Genomic DNA, 15,633 nt, shown 5'->3' on the forward strand with positions numbered 1-15,633 from the left:
AGTGTTATCAACACTTTAAAAGAGGTTATTCTGTGTTTTGAAATCAAGTAATATTGAAAGAGTGGTAGCAAGGGGTTAAAAGTCAAGGGAGCAAGCGATACGCAACCTTACAGCACTAGAGAGACTTGATGCTAATCCCATTTTCCTGTGTACCTCTCTCAATCTTTCCTATCATGTACCTGTGTAAATATCTTGCCTCTGTGAGAAAAAGTGTTTCCTCGTCTCCTTATTCTTAAACTATGGCCCCTGGTTCTGGACTCACCCCAACATCGGGAACATGTTTCTTGCATGTCCAAGCCCTTAACAATCTTATATGTTTCAATGCGATCCCCTCTCACCTTCTAAACTCCAGAGTGTACAAGCCCAGCTGCTCCATTCTCTCAGCATATGTCCCTCTAGCATATAACCCTCTGTCTTCTATCAGTAAACCAGTTCTAAATCGATATGATCAAGTCACTGTTAATCCCATGAATCTTAATCTTCTGGATCAGGCTTAAAATCTATAGAAACACCATTCATCCCCCTACCTCCTTTGCACCTTCTCAAAAAACTCGATCAAGTTAGACATGACCTGCGGTGTACAAAGCCACGCTGACTGGCTCTAATTAGCCCATTCTGCCATTCGTGAGTAGATCCTATCCCAAAGAATGGTCTCCAATGGCTTTCTTACCACTAATGTAAGGCTCACTGGCCTATAATTACCTGGATTCTATCTACTTTAGTAAACAAAGGAACAACACCAGCTCCTCTTCAATCCTCTGGGATCATGCCCATGACTAGTTGGGAAGAAGCTATTCTTTTACTCGTTGGTCATGGTTTTCAGGCCCTTATACCTTCTCCTGTTGTTAGGAATGGAACGAACGTGTGGACAGGGTGGTGTAGGTTTTTGATGATGTTGGTTGCTTACTGAAGGCAGTGCCTTCTATCAATCCCTTTATTGATGGTGAGGTCGGTACCCATGATAGACCGGGTGGTGTCCACCACTCTTGGTAACCTCATAGAACATAGAATAGTACAGCACAGGAACATGCCCTTCAGACCACAATGTTCGTGCCGATCATGATGCCGAGTTAAACTGATCTCATCTGCCTGTACATGATCCATATCTCTCTATTCCCTGTACACCCATGTGCCTATACAAAAAGCTTCTTAGAAGCTACTATCATATCTGCCTCCACCACCACCCCAGGCAATGTGTTCCAGGCCCCCACCCCTCTCTATATAAAAACATCCCCCTCTTATGCCATCTCGTAATGGATATTTTCATCCTGGGGAAAGGTTCTGACTGTCTACCCAATCTATGCTTCACATAATGTTATATACTTCTATCAAGTCTCCCCTCAACATCCGGCCTTCCAGAGAAAACAATCCAAGTTTATCCAGTCTCTCCCTGTAGTTTAAACCCTCTAATCCAGTCAGTATTCTGTAAACCTCCTCAGCACCCTTTCCAAAGCCTCCACATCTGTCCTGTAATGGTGTGATCAAAACTGCACACAGTACTCTAAATGTGGCCTAACAAAAGCCCAAGAGAGCTGCATCCTGACTTCCTGACTCTTATACTCAATGCCCTTACGGATGAACTCAAGTATAACATATGCCTTCTTTTCCACCTGATGTACATGCTGGCACCATCAATGAGCTATGAACCTGGAATCTAAGATCACTCTGCTCATCATTGCTGTTATGGGTCTTGCCATTAACTGTATACTTTCCCCTTACATTCAACCTCCCAAAGTGCAATATCTCACACTTGCTCGGTTAAACTCCATCTACCATTTCTCCACCCATTTTTGCAGCTGATCTATATCTTATTTTTTAATTCCGACACCCTTCCTCGCTGCCTGCAATTCCTCCAATTTTAGTGTTGTCAGCAAACTTCCTCACCAAGCCATCTACATGTATGTCCAAACCATTTAATATCGTTCCCTGGGTTTTCGAGTTTAAATGCCCAGGATATTTAAGGATAGATGGATGTAACACCTCTGCCTCCTTTGCTCCAGGAAAAAGAGGCTCAACCTGCCCAATCTCTCCTTATAACTCAAGCACTACAGTCCAGACACCATTTGAGCAACGTGAATCTATTTTGCATCTTCTCTAGATTCATCACATCTGTCCGATAGCAAGATGACCAGAACTGCCACAATATTCCAAGTGCAACTAAACCTACGATTTGTATAATTACAACATGACGTTCCAACTCTCACACACATTGCATCACTCGATATCGCCAGCATATGAAATGCTACATTCACCACTTTGTCTATCTGCGTTGCCACTTTCTGGGAAATATATACATGTACCCTAAAATGTTGCTGTTCAATAAATAACACCCCCCCCCCCCCCCCCCCCCCCCCCCCCCCCCCCCCCCCCAGAGCCCTGCTGTTCACTATGTATATCCTGGCCTGGGTTGACTCCCCAAAACACATCACATTGCACTTGTCTGAGTTAAATTCCTTCAATCATTCCCTCGTCCACTTTTCCAGTTGATCTCGAACCTATCTTCACTGTACACTCTCCCACCAACTTTGGTGTCATCTGCAAATTTACAAAATCATGCCACTTGCAATTTATTCCAATGTGTATAATGAACAACCATGAGGCATGAGGAGGGATCTCCATGATACAAAAATGGTTTGGTGAGAGGAGGCATCTGTTTGATTTTTGTATCCATTTTGCTATCTCACCTCGAAACTCATGTATTTGAACCTTTCCAGTTTACCACATGGGACCTTGTTAAAGGCCTTGCTAAACTACATGTAGACAATGTTCACTGCCCACTCCTTGTCATTTCTCTTCCTCAGAAACTCAGCCAAAATTGTAAGATGTGACCTCCCACGAACAAAGCAATGCTGATTATCCCTAATCAGCTCTTGCTTTTCCGAATGAGAATATATCCTGTCCTTCAGGATCTCTTCCAGTAACAGGGCAGCACTGTGGTACAGTTGCAGAGTTGCTGCCTCACAATGCCAGAGACCCAATTTCGATCATGACTATGTGTGCTGTCTCTGTGGAGTTTGCATGTTCTCCCTATGATCATGTGGGTTTTCTCCAGATGCTGTGGTTTCCTCCTAGATCCTAAAGTTGTGCGGGTTCGTAAGTTAATTGGTTGCTTTAAATTGCACCTCGAGTGTAGGGAGTGGATGTGAAAGTGGGATGACATAGAACTAGTGTGAACATACCAGTGTGGACAGTGGACCAAAGGGACTGTTTCCATGATATATCTCTAAACTAAGCGGAAGCTCAGAGGGGACCGTGCCTTTGCTGTGTCGGCTCCAAGATTATGGAATGAATTGCCTCTGCACGTTAAACAGGCCCCTTCTCTAGCTGTTTTTAAGTCACTCCTGAAGACAGATCTATTCTCCGTGGCCTTTGTACACCAGTAAGGTGTCGACTTATTTATTTACTTTATTCGCTTGGTATTGCTGCGTGGTTCGTACTCATGTTTTATGTCTTTTAATTTATTGTTTGGATTTTCGTATGTAATTTACGCGCCTCGTGTTAGCTGTATGTTCTGTTGTTCTGCCTGTTTTATGATGTCTTGGCTTATTTTCTTTTTCTGTACAGCACTTTGGTCAGCTTTGGTTGTTTTTTAAGGTGCTTAACAAATAAAGTTATTATTATTATTATTATTAAAACTAAAACTAAAACTGAACTTTCCTGTCAGTGACATAAATCTCCCCGGTCTGTTGTTCCCTGGCTTATCCTTGCAGCCCTTCTTAAATATGGGTCAAAGGAGGCAAATGGAACCAGCATAGAGGACATCTTGGTCAGCTTGGATGATTTGGACCTGTTTCTGTGCTGTGTGATTCCATGATTCCATCACTAAAAGTACAACATTAGCCAACCTCCAGTCCTCCAGTACATCACTCGTGACCAATGAAGATATAAAAACATCGGACAAGGCCTCACCAATCTCCTCCCTTGCTTTTCACAACTCCAAATGAAAATCTAAATACTGAAAGTTGTTCGTTTTTGCAAACCACATTACTTATTTCCATAATTAAGCAAATGCTTTTGCATATTTTCACAGGTATTTCTATGAAAAAATAGTATCATTTGCAAATGTCTTTGTTCGTTTTGGAATTCTTGACAAAGATGGTAACAAGCAGTTAATTCCCAATGCCGCACGAATGGTTACGGTAAGAAAATGATGATAAACAGTAACTTTCCTCACGGCCATCGATTTTGATTTCTGTGCAACCAAGTTTGAATCTCAGGAATATAATACAGGAGCTTTTGAATGGCTGCACATATTTAGTCGTGCAGTACAAACTGATCAGAGAGAGAGAGCAAAAATAAATATTGACAGATATGTGGAAAGGAGAATAAATACTCCAGATGCCCCAGATCACATTCTTTGCATTTTTTAAACTGACTTAGGACATAACAGAAATGAGTGTTATTTATTTCAGTTTGTCTCAGCCCCTGAAGCATATGTCATTGGTTTAAAACATGTTGGCTTTACAGTTTCAGAAATTAAAGAACTGCATTAAACAATATAGTGAGGTAGGAAAGTGGAACAAGGGAATAAACCGAGACATAATAATAATAATAATAATAATAATAATAAAATAATAATAAACTTTATTACGGACTCAAGGTCCAGACAAGGGGCAACATTACATTAAAAATGCATTGCATATTAAATATCATAAATATATATAAAATCATGGTATATCACTTATAAAAACATCATAATTTATATATTTTTTAAAACACAATACATAAGTTAAAAATCCAGATTAAAAGATGATCAATGTCCTACAACGAGACAACGATACCAGTGTCTCCACAGCTGGGATTCGTAGCGTGTAGTGCTAACCCTTATGTTTGTCAAGGCCACAATAAGCACATTTTTAGAGTCATTTATCCTGCAAATGAATTTATATATGTGATGTCTTAGGATAGCTTCTAAAGTACTGACTCCTGCAGCCACAAACATATTACTGGCACTACACCATCTAGGTTGCTTTAGCAGTGTTCTCATGGCATCGTTATATGCCACCTTTAGTCTCTGCATACTTGTCTTTCCATAGTTCGACCACAGGTGCGCAGTGTAGAGTGGTGTGCAGTATGCTCTAAATAGCGACATCCACACCACATCTGCTACGCACCAAATTTACGCAAGACAATATTTGCCTGTACATACAGCATGCGTCGTTGCCTATAAATATCCTCATCATCAGTAATTTGTTCTGTAATAATATGCCCTAGATATTTTACCTTATTACAGACACTAAGATTATTGTCAGACAATTTAAAATCAGGATATTTTAGACATTTATCCTCTTTGGTTCTACAGATCATAACAGCACTCTTACTAGCATTATATTTAATATCATGTTCCACACAGAACATATAGTAAGGAGCTGCTGGAGACCAGGGCTAGATGGACTAAAGACCACAAGATCATCTGCATACATAATATGGTTCACTAAAATATTACCAATCACGCACCCAGTGTTCCAGGCTTTCAATTGTTTAGACAGATCATCAATATATAGATTAAAAAGGACTGGGGACAAAATTCCCCCTTGTCTAACACCATTGCTAACCCCAAATGGGGCTGAGACCCTATTGCCCCATTTTATTTGCATAGTCTGGTGGGCATACCAGTAGGCCAGAATTCTAACAATGTATTTAGGCACCCCTCTTTGACTCATTTTACCAAACAGCCTTCTGTGATTAACACGGTCAAAGGCTTTGGAAGCATCAATAAAGCACATAAGGATTGACAAGTTTTTGCCTCTATATTTGTTTACAATCTCCTTTAGGGTATATATGCATAAGCTAGTGCCACGTTTAGCTTTAAAGCCAAACTGGTTATCTGTGAAGTTAACAAACTCATTTATTCTATCAAGCAGAACTCTTTCTAAAACTAAATATTCCAGGATTGCGTAGCTTCAGGTGTGATAGAATTGGAGGGGCAAGAGGTGGAGGTGTTACATTGCTAGTCAGGGAAGATATTACAGCAGTGCTTTGGCAGGATAGATTAGAGGGCTCATCTAGGGAGGCTATTTGGGTGGAACTGAGAAGTGGGAAAGGGGTAGCAACACTTATAGGGGTGTATTATAGACCGTCAAAGGGGGATTGAGAATTGGAAGAGCAAATATGTAAGGAGATCGCAGATATTAGTAGTAAGCACAAGGTAGTGATTGTGGGAGATTTCAACTTTGCACACATAGACTGGGAAACACATTCTGTAAATGGGCTGGATGGTTTGGAGTTTGTAAAATGTGTGCAGGATAGTTTTTTGCAGCAATACATAGAGGTACCTACTAGAGGAGGGGCAGTGCTGGACCTCCTGTTAGGAAATGAGACGGGACAGGTGGCGGAGGTATGCGTTGGGGAGCACTTCGGGTCCAGTGATCACAATACCATTAGTTTCAATATAATTATGGAGAGGGTCAGAACTGGACCTAGGGTTGAGATTTTTGATTGGAGAAAGGCTAACTTTGATGCGATGCGAGATGATTTAAAAGGAGTGAACTGGGACATTTTGTTTTATGGGAAAGATGTAGAAGAGAAATGGAGGACATTTAAAGGGGAAATTTTAAGAGTACAGAATCTTTATGTTCCTGTTCGGTTGAAAGGAAACAGTAAAATTTGGAAAGAGCCCTGGTTTTCAAGGGAAATTGGACATCTTGTTCGGAAAAAGAGGGAGATCTACAATAATTATAGGCAGCATGAAGTAAATGAGGTGCTTGAGGAGTATAAGGAATGTAAAAAGAAACTTAAGAAAGAAATTAGAAAAGCTAAAAGAAGACATGAGGTTGCTTTGGCAAGTAAGGTGAAAGTAAATCCAAAGGGTTTCTACAGCTATATTCATAGCAAAAGGATATCGAGGGATAAAATTGGTCCATTGGAGAGACAGAGTGGACAGCTATCTGCAGAACCAAAAGAGATGGGGGAGATATTGAACAATTTCTTTTCTTCGGTATGCACCAAGGAGAAGGATATTAAATTATGTGAGGTAAGGGAAACTAGTAGAGTAGCTATGGATACTATGAGTTTCAAAATAAAAGAAGTACTGACACTTTTGAAAAATATAAAAGTGGATAAGTCTCCAGGTCCTGACAGGATATTCCCTAGGACATTGAGGGAAGTTAATGTAGAAATAGCAGGGGCTATGACAGAAATATTTCAAATGTCATTAGAAACAGGAATAGTCCCCGAGGATTGGCGTACTGCGCATGTTGTTCCATTGTTTAAAAAGGGTTCTAAGAGTAAACCTAGCAATTATAGACCTGTTAGTTTGACTTCAGTGGTGGGCAAATTAATGGAAAAGATAGTTAGAGATAATATATATAAGCATCTGGATAAACAGGGTCTGATTAGGAACAGTCAACATGGATTTGTGCCTGCAAGGTCATGTTTGACTAATCTTCTTGAATTTTTTGAAGAGGTTACTAGGGAGATTGATGAGGGTAAAACAGTAGATGTTGTCTATATGGACTTCAGTAAGGCCTTTGACAAGGTTCCTCATGGAAGGTTGGTTAAGAAGGTTCAATTGTTGGGTATAAATGCAGGAGTAGCAAGATGGATTCAACAGTGGCTGAATGGGAGACGCCAGAGGGTAATGGTGGATGGCTGTTTGTCGGGTTGGAGGCAGGTGACTAGTGGGGTGCCTCAGGGATCTGTGTTGGGTCCTTTGTTGTTTGTCATGTACATCAATGATCTGGATGGGGTGTGGTAAATTGGATTAGTAAGTATGCAGATGCAGAGGATTTCCAAAGTCTACAGAGTGATTTAGGCCATTTGGAAGAATGGGCTGAAAGATGGCAGATGGAGTTTAATGCTGATAAATGTGAGGTGCTACACCTTGGCAGGACAAATCAAAATAGGACGTACATGGTAAATGGTAGGGAATTGAAGAATGCCGTTGAACAGAGGGATCTGGGAATAACCGTGCATAGTTCCTTGAAGGTGGAATCTCATATAGATAGGGTGGTAAAGAAAGCTTTTGGTGTGCCAGCCTTTATAAATCAGACCATTGAGTATAGAAGCTGGGATGTAATGTTAAAATTGTACAAGGCATTGGTGAGACCAAATCTGGAGTGTGGTGTACAATTTTGGTCGCCCAATTATAGGAAGGATGTCAACAAAATAGAGAGAGTACAGAGGAGATTTACTAGAATGTTGCCTGGGTTTCAACTATTAAGTTACAGAGAAAGGTTGAATAAGTTAGGTCTTTATTCTCTGGAGCGCAGAAGGTTAAGGGGGGACTTGATAGAGGTCTTTAAAATGATGAGAGGGATAGGCAGAGTTGATGTGGACAAGCTTTTCCCTTTGAGAATAGGGAAGATTCAAACAAGAGGACATGACTTCAGAATTAAGGGACAGAAGTTTAGGGGTAACATGAGGGGGAACTTCTTTACTCAGAGAGTGGTAGCAGTGTGGAATGAGCTTCCAGTGGAAGTGGTGGAGGCAGGTTTGTTGGTATCATTTAAAAATAAATTGGATAGGCATATGGATGAGAAGGAATGGAGGGTTATGGTATGAGTGCAGGCAGGTGGGACTAAGGGAAAATAATTGTTCGGCACGGACTTGTAGGGCCGAGATGGCCTGTTTCCGTGCTGCAATTGTTATATGGTTATATGGTTATATGGTTTTGACAATATGCTGGCTAAAGCTATGGGCCTGTAATTATTTAGGCTGCCTACATTACCAGGTTTGTCCTTAATGACCGGCACTAACAGGACAGACAACATTGAGTCTGGTAACAAGCCATGAATCATAAAGCCAGTAAAACAAATAGCAAGGAGAGGAGCTATCCTCATACTCGCATACTTAAGATGTTCAGCAGAGATATGATCCAAGCCACTTGCTTTGTTGTTGGACAGCTTGTTCATGGCATGATACACCTCATGTGACATAATCGCCATCGAGTCATTACTCTCAATATTGTCCACCCTATACAAGTCACCTTGGACACAGTTGAATAAAGTGCTATAATGTTGTCGCCATAACACCGCGATATTAGCTGTTCCGGAGATTCCATCTACAGTACATGGTAGAGATGTTTTTCAACTGCTAAGAGCTCTCACTTCCTTCCAAAAATCTGTAGCATTGTTACTTAGCAGCTTCTTAGCCATGGAATCAGCCCTCATAGCTTGCTCATTTTTACAGATGAAGCTAACAGCATACTTATACCTTGCATTGGTGAGCTTCTTGTGCTCAAACACAGGCCCCTGTCTGGGTCTACCTGCCATAGCCCATGATTTAGTGGCTTCACGGGCTTCAGTATGATACTCAGCTACATATTTATTCCAGCCAGGTCTGATGTTATGTGTCTTATTTTTATGCTTGCAGTAGGGCTTACTGCCTACATATAAGGCGCTTACTATATCATTATACATGGAACAGATATCTCCCCTATGCTTCACATCTTTACAGTTAACATTACTACATATTATTGCATCTTTAGGTAGATAAATATTGCTTAAGGATTTATCTGTATGGGCATAATAGGCTAGGATGTCTTCCTTTGTAAGCGTTTACCAGTCCAGCTTTTCTGTATTAAAGCTATTTCTATCTCTGGATACCACAGGTATGTGTTTATTGTCATAGCAACAGGTATATGATCAGTTATTGCTGCCCCGTACAGAATGCTCATACACCCCAATGAGGCATGTTCATCAGCTGTACTAATACAGTGGTCCAGCCATGATGTGGTGTGCCAGGCCTCACTAATATAAGTATAACTATCTGTAGGTAAAAGCACTTTGCTTGACAATATTAAATTATTATCGTGACAGAACTGAGCCGTATGATTGGCAAATAATGAGTTCCTATCTGAGATATCTGCATTCATATCCCCAATGACATATACACTACAATAGTTATTGTTTTGAATGAAAGAATAGATGAAAGCAAGTCTATTTCAATATTCATCCTCATTCTGATGGCATTCATAGGGTGTATATACATTCAGGATAACAAATTCCTTGTCGTTGTGAGTAAAGTGTATGGCAATGCACCAGTCAACATCAAGCCGAATCACATTTACTGATGAGTCGAGCTTCTTGTTCCATAGAATAGCCACACCACCTGGTATCCTACCTCTGACTATTCCCATGCCAAGGTCAGTTGTAGACTCCCCAGCCCCATGAAAGTTGTCATTGAGAGAATTGAGTTTGTCCAAGTCTTGCTTTGCTAAGAATGTCTCTTGCATACATAGTATGTCACAGTTCTCCAGGAGGTTGTCAACAACTGAGCGGCGAGCTTTATCCCCTGCGCTCTGGCCCAAACGCAGGCCACGACAGTTGTACGTATAACTGTGTATAAAGATACATATTTATTTTAATGTTCATCTTATGCTGTGCACTAACTTCAAACCTTGACCCCAATCACCAAGAAGATCAAAGGCAGCTAGTATATGGAAATGCCACCATATGGAAGTTCTCATCAGACCAAATACCAACTTGATTGAGAAACATTCCGTTAGAGGTCACAGTATACCAGTGTAAATATATCTTGGCAGTAAACAGGTTAAAGCTTAGTTTTCTTTGGAAGCTTTGGTACAGTATTAAGATAAAGTTAACAAACTTTGATTTTCATCAGATGGTAAATGGATTAGCAACGGTAGTATTCAACGCTAAGGCTGCAACAGAATTAATCGGCCGATATGGTATTGAAGATCTTAATGGAGACTTTTTGTACATCGGAGTGACAGTTCAGGATTTCTCAGGTATAAGAGAATAACTCTTTACAAAAGTGCTGAAAATGTCTATGTATGTACCACAGTCTGTTGCACTGAAGGGCAGCCTGATGGGAGATCTGTGAACCTAATATTTCTCACAGTTAGAAGGGTCTTGCAAACTTGTTTCTGTGAATGCCGATCTACATAGAAACATAGAAACATAGAAAATAGGTGCAGGAGGAGGCCATTCGGCCCTTCGAGCCAGCACCGCCATTCATTGTGATCATGGCTGATGATCGTCCCCTATCAATAACCGGTGCCTGCCTTCTTCCCATATCCCTTGACTCCACTAGCCCCTAGAGCTCTATTTAACTCTCTCTTATATCCATCCAGTGACTTGGCCTCCACTGCCCTCTGTGGCAGGGGATTCCATAAATTCACAACTCTCTGGGTGAAAAAGTTTTTTCTCACCTCAGTCTTAAATGACCTCCCCTTTATTCTAAGACTGTGGCCCCTGGTTCTGGACTCACCCAACATTGGGAACATTTTCCCTGCATCTAGCTTGTCCAGTCCTTTTATAATTTTATATGTTTCTATAAGATTCCCCTCATCCTTCTAAACGCCAGTGAATACAAGCCTAGTCTTTTCAATCTTTCCTCATATGACAGTCCCGCCATCCCAGGGATCAATCTCATGAATTTATGCTGCACTGCCTCAATCACAAGGATGTCCTTCCTCAAATTGGGAGACCAAAACTGTATACAATACTCCAGATGCGGTCTCACCAGAGCCCTATACAACTGCAGAAGAACCTCTTTACTCCTATACTGAAATCCTCTTGTTATGAAGGCCAACATTCCATTAGCTTTCTTCACTGCCTGCTGTACCTGTAAGCCAACTTTCAGTGACCGGTGTACAAGGACGCCCAGGTCTCGCTGCACCTCCCCCTTACCTAACCTAACCCCATTGAGATAATAATCTGCCCCCTTGTTTTTGCTGCCAAAGTGGATAACCTCACATTTATCTATATTATACTGCATCTGCCACGCATCTGCCCACTCACTCAACCTGTCCAGGTCACCCTGCAACTTCCTAACATCCTCTTCACAGTTCACACTGCCACCCAGCTTTGTGTAATCCGCAAACTTGCTAGTGTTGCTCCTAAACCCCTCTTCCAAATCATTAATATATATGGTAAACAGTTGTGGCCCCAACACTGAGCCTTGCGGCACTCCACTCACCACTGCCTGCTAATCTGAAATGGACCCGTTCACTCCTATTCTTTGCTTCCTGTCTACCAACCAATTTTCTATCCATGTCAATACCCTACCCCCAATACCATGTGCTCTAATTTTAGTCGCCAATCTCCTGTGCGGGACCATATCAAAGGCTTTCTGAAAGTCTAGATACACTACATCCACTGGCTCCCATTCATCCATTTTACTTGTCACATCATCAAAATATTCCAGAAGATAAGTCAAGCATGATTTCCTTTTCATAAATCCATGTTGACTTGGACTAATAATTTTACTGCTATCCAAATGCCCCATTATTACCTCTTTAATAATTGACTCCAGCATCTTTCCCACCACCGAAGTCAGGCTAACTGGTCTGTAATTCCCTGTTTTCTCTCTCGCTCCTTTCTTGAAAAGTGGGATAACATTAGCTATCCTCCAACCCACAGGAACTGATCCTGAATCTATTGAACATTGGAAGATGATCACCAATGCGTCCACTATTTCTAGAGCCACCCCCCTGAGGACCCTGGGATGCAGACCATCCGGCCCAGGGGACTTATCATCCTTCAGTCCCATTAGCATACCCAATACTAATGTAAATTTCTTTCAATTCCTCTACCCCCTTATATCCTCTGTCCTCCATTGCTTCTGGGAGATTGTTTGTGTCTTCCTTAGTGAAGACAGATCCAAAGTACCTATTCAACTCTTCTGCCATTTCCTTGTTGCCCATAATTATTTCACCCGTGTCTGCCTTCAAGGGACCCACATTTGACTTTGCTACTCTTTTTCCCTTAACATATCTAAAGAAGCTTTTACTGTCCTTCTTTATATTCCTGGCCAGTTTCCCTTTGTACTTCATCTTTTCAGCCCGTATTGCCCGTTTTGTTTCCTTCTGTTGTCCTATGAAAGTTTCCCAATCCTCTGGCTTCCGGCTACTCTTTGCTGTGTTATAAATCTTTTCTTTTAGTTTTATTCTATCCCTAACTTCTCTTGTCAGCCACGGGTGCCTCCTACTCCCCTTAGAATCTTTCTTCCTTTTTGGATCTCCCTTTCTTTCTTTTTGGATCTATAAATGAACACTTAAGAGTTTAGTATTCCCTTTATTGCTACTTTTCCTTTTCTTTAAATGTGAACTAAGCATTGTCAGCCCAGCTGTCCAGGGCAATGCAATAATTACTTCTTCTGTTATGTCGAGCACCACCAAATATTGTGGTAGCATACTAAGCTTGTTCATGCTGCATCCAACAGTGTGATCAAAGTCAAAAAACATATATGAAGAATCAGACACCCAGGTCTTGAATGGAACATTACCGAGGCATAAAAAGTCATCTGTGGTTTGTGAATGCTGGATGTGCAGGTCCACCAAATGCATGTACATTTTCTAGTGAGCATAAATTGGTGAAAGATCATAGTGCAACATTTAAGAGAGAATCATTTCAATATTAAAAACTGCTGATGCCGGAAATCTGGAACAAGAGTAGAAATGTTGGAAACAGTCAGCTGGTCAGGCAGCATCTGCACAGAGAGAAACCAAGTCAACATTTTAGTAAGTGACCATTCCTCAAAACATGTAGGTCATTCCCCTGCACTGCATTTGTATGTTACTAGCTTGTGTACACATCATCACCAGAAAGACTGCAGGGGTTGTGGTGGAAGGTAGATATTCTGGCTAGAGGTCTATGACCAGTGCTGACACCTCTGCTGTTTGTAATATATAGACATGATCTACTTGTAAATGTAGATAGATTTGTGAGTAAAGGGGCTGTCCCACTTCGGTGACCTAATTGGCGAGTTTAGAAGAGTTTAGGATAGTTTGAAAAAATGTCATATTGAAGACTAGCTTCGACTAGCTACGAATATTGGGCACCGAATAGTGGAGAGTGAAGACGACAAAATGTGAGGTTATCCATTTTGGTGGCACGACTAACTTCGGGAATATTGGGCACCGAATAGTGGAGAGTGAAGATGACCTCCTTGGTCTCCTTCGACCTCCTTTAACTATGATGAAGACTATCTACGACTACCTTCGACTATCCTCGATTACCTACGACTAACATGCCGACCTACTACGACTAAACCTACGAGTAAAAAAAGTATCAATTTTTCCATGGCGATCTTTTTTTACTCGCGGACCTAGCTGAGGCCTCAAGTACACGGGGATTACTCTCGAGCATGAAGGAGAGTTACAAAGACCTCCTATGACCTTGTGTCGACCATGCTGCGAGTACGAGTCGAAGGCAAACTCGCCAGAACTCGTGGATTCATTTGTTCCTGCGCCTTTTTTTAAGTCGCCCAAGTGGGACAGCCCCTTAAGTTTGCTGACGACACCAACATTGGAGGAGTTGCAGCCAGTGGGGAATGCTGTTAGAATGTGTTGGATATCAGCTGCAGAATTGGGTGGGGAATGGCAGATGAAGTTTAAGCCAAGCAAGTATGAGGTGCTACACTGTGGGAGGTTGAATGTCAGGAGAGAGTATACAGTTAATGGCAAGACCCTTAACCTCATTGATATTCAGAGGGATTTCAGATTCAGCGTTCCTAGCTCACTGAAGGTGGCAGCACAAGTGGAAGGTAGTTAAGAAGATGTATGGTAAGCTTGCGCTCATTGCTTGAGGCATTGAATATAAGAGTCAGCAAGTCATGATGCAGTTCTATAGGACTCTGGTTAGGCCACATTTGGAGCATTGCGTGCAATTCTGGCCGCCCCATTACAGGAAAGATGCGAGGCTTTGGAGAGGGTGCAGAGGAGGTTTACCAGAATGCTGCCTGTATTAGAGGGTTTAAGTTACAGGGAGAGGTTGGATAGACTTGGATTGTTTTCTTTGGGATGTGGAAGGTTGAGGGGAGACAAGATAGAGTCTATACATTTCTGAAAGACATAGATAGGGTAGATAGTCTGAACCTTTTTTCCACGGGGGAAATGTCCAATACTAAATGGTAAGTTTAATGGAGATGTGCAGGGCAAGTTTTCCATACAGAGAGTGATGGGCTCCTGGAATACACTGCAGAGGTAGTGGTGGAGACAAATATGATAGTGGTGTATGAGGCTTTAGGAGAGGCATATGAAAGTGTAGGGAATAGAGAGATATGGATCATGTAAGTGCAGATGAGATCAGTATAACGTGGCACATTGCGAACCGAAGGGCCCGTTCCTGTGCTGTACTGTTCTATGTTCTATGTTCATTCATCCAAGAAAACCTTTCACAATGTTATCTGCTTCCTAAAACACATCATAAAAATATTTGCTTTTATTGTTGATGTGAAATTATCCGGATAGCTACCAATAGATAATAGACAATAGGTGCATGAGTAGGCCATTCGGCCTTCGAGCCAGCAGCACCATTCAATGGGATCGTGGCTGATCATCCCCAATCAGTACCCCGTTCCTGCCTTCTCCCCATATCCCCTGACTCCGTTATCTTTCAGAGCCTCTATCTAGCTCTTTCTTGAAAGTATCCAGAGAACCGGCCTCCACCACCCTCTGAGGCAAAGAATTCCACAGACTCACAACTCTCTGTGAGAAAAAGTGTTTCCTCATCTCCGTTCAAAATGGCTTACCCCTTATTCTTAAACTGTGGCCCCTGGTTCTGGACTCCCCCAACATCGGGAACATGTTTCTTGCCTCTAGTGTGTCCAAATCCTTAATAATCTTATATGTTTCAATAAGATCCCCGCTCATCCTTCTAAATTCCAGAGTGTACAAGCCCAGCAGCTCCATTCTCTCAGCATAAGACAGTCCCGCCATCCCGGGAA

The 15,633-nt window shown here is 41.7% G+C and overlaps 1 protein-coding gene across 1 annotated transcript in view; it reads left to right on the plus strand.

Moving 5' to 3' along the window:
• Positions 1-958: 958 nt before the first annotated feature.
• Positions 959-15,633, plus strand: part of c5 (complement component 5) — a 148,573-nt gene continuing 133,898 nt past the window's right edge. Inside the window, exons 1-3 of the mRNA XM_055659724.1 lie at positions 959-989; positions 4,006-4,139; positions 10,564-10,690. Coding sequence (XP_055515699.1) covers positions 959-989; positions 4,006-4,139; positions 10,564-10,690 — 292 coding nt within the window. The remainder of the gene's footprint in view (positions 990-4,005; positions 4,140-10,563; positions 10,691-15,633) is intronic.

This window comes from Leucoraja erinacea, chromosome 31, assembly GCF_028641065.1.
Source record: "Leucoraja erinacea ecotype New England chromosome 31, Leri_hhj_1, whole genome shotgun sequence".
In the NCBI taxonomy this organism is placed as follows: Eukaryota; Metazoa; Chordata; class Chondrichthyes; order Rajiformes; family Rajidae; genus Leucoraja; species Leucoraja erinaceus.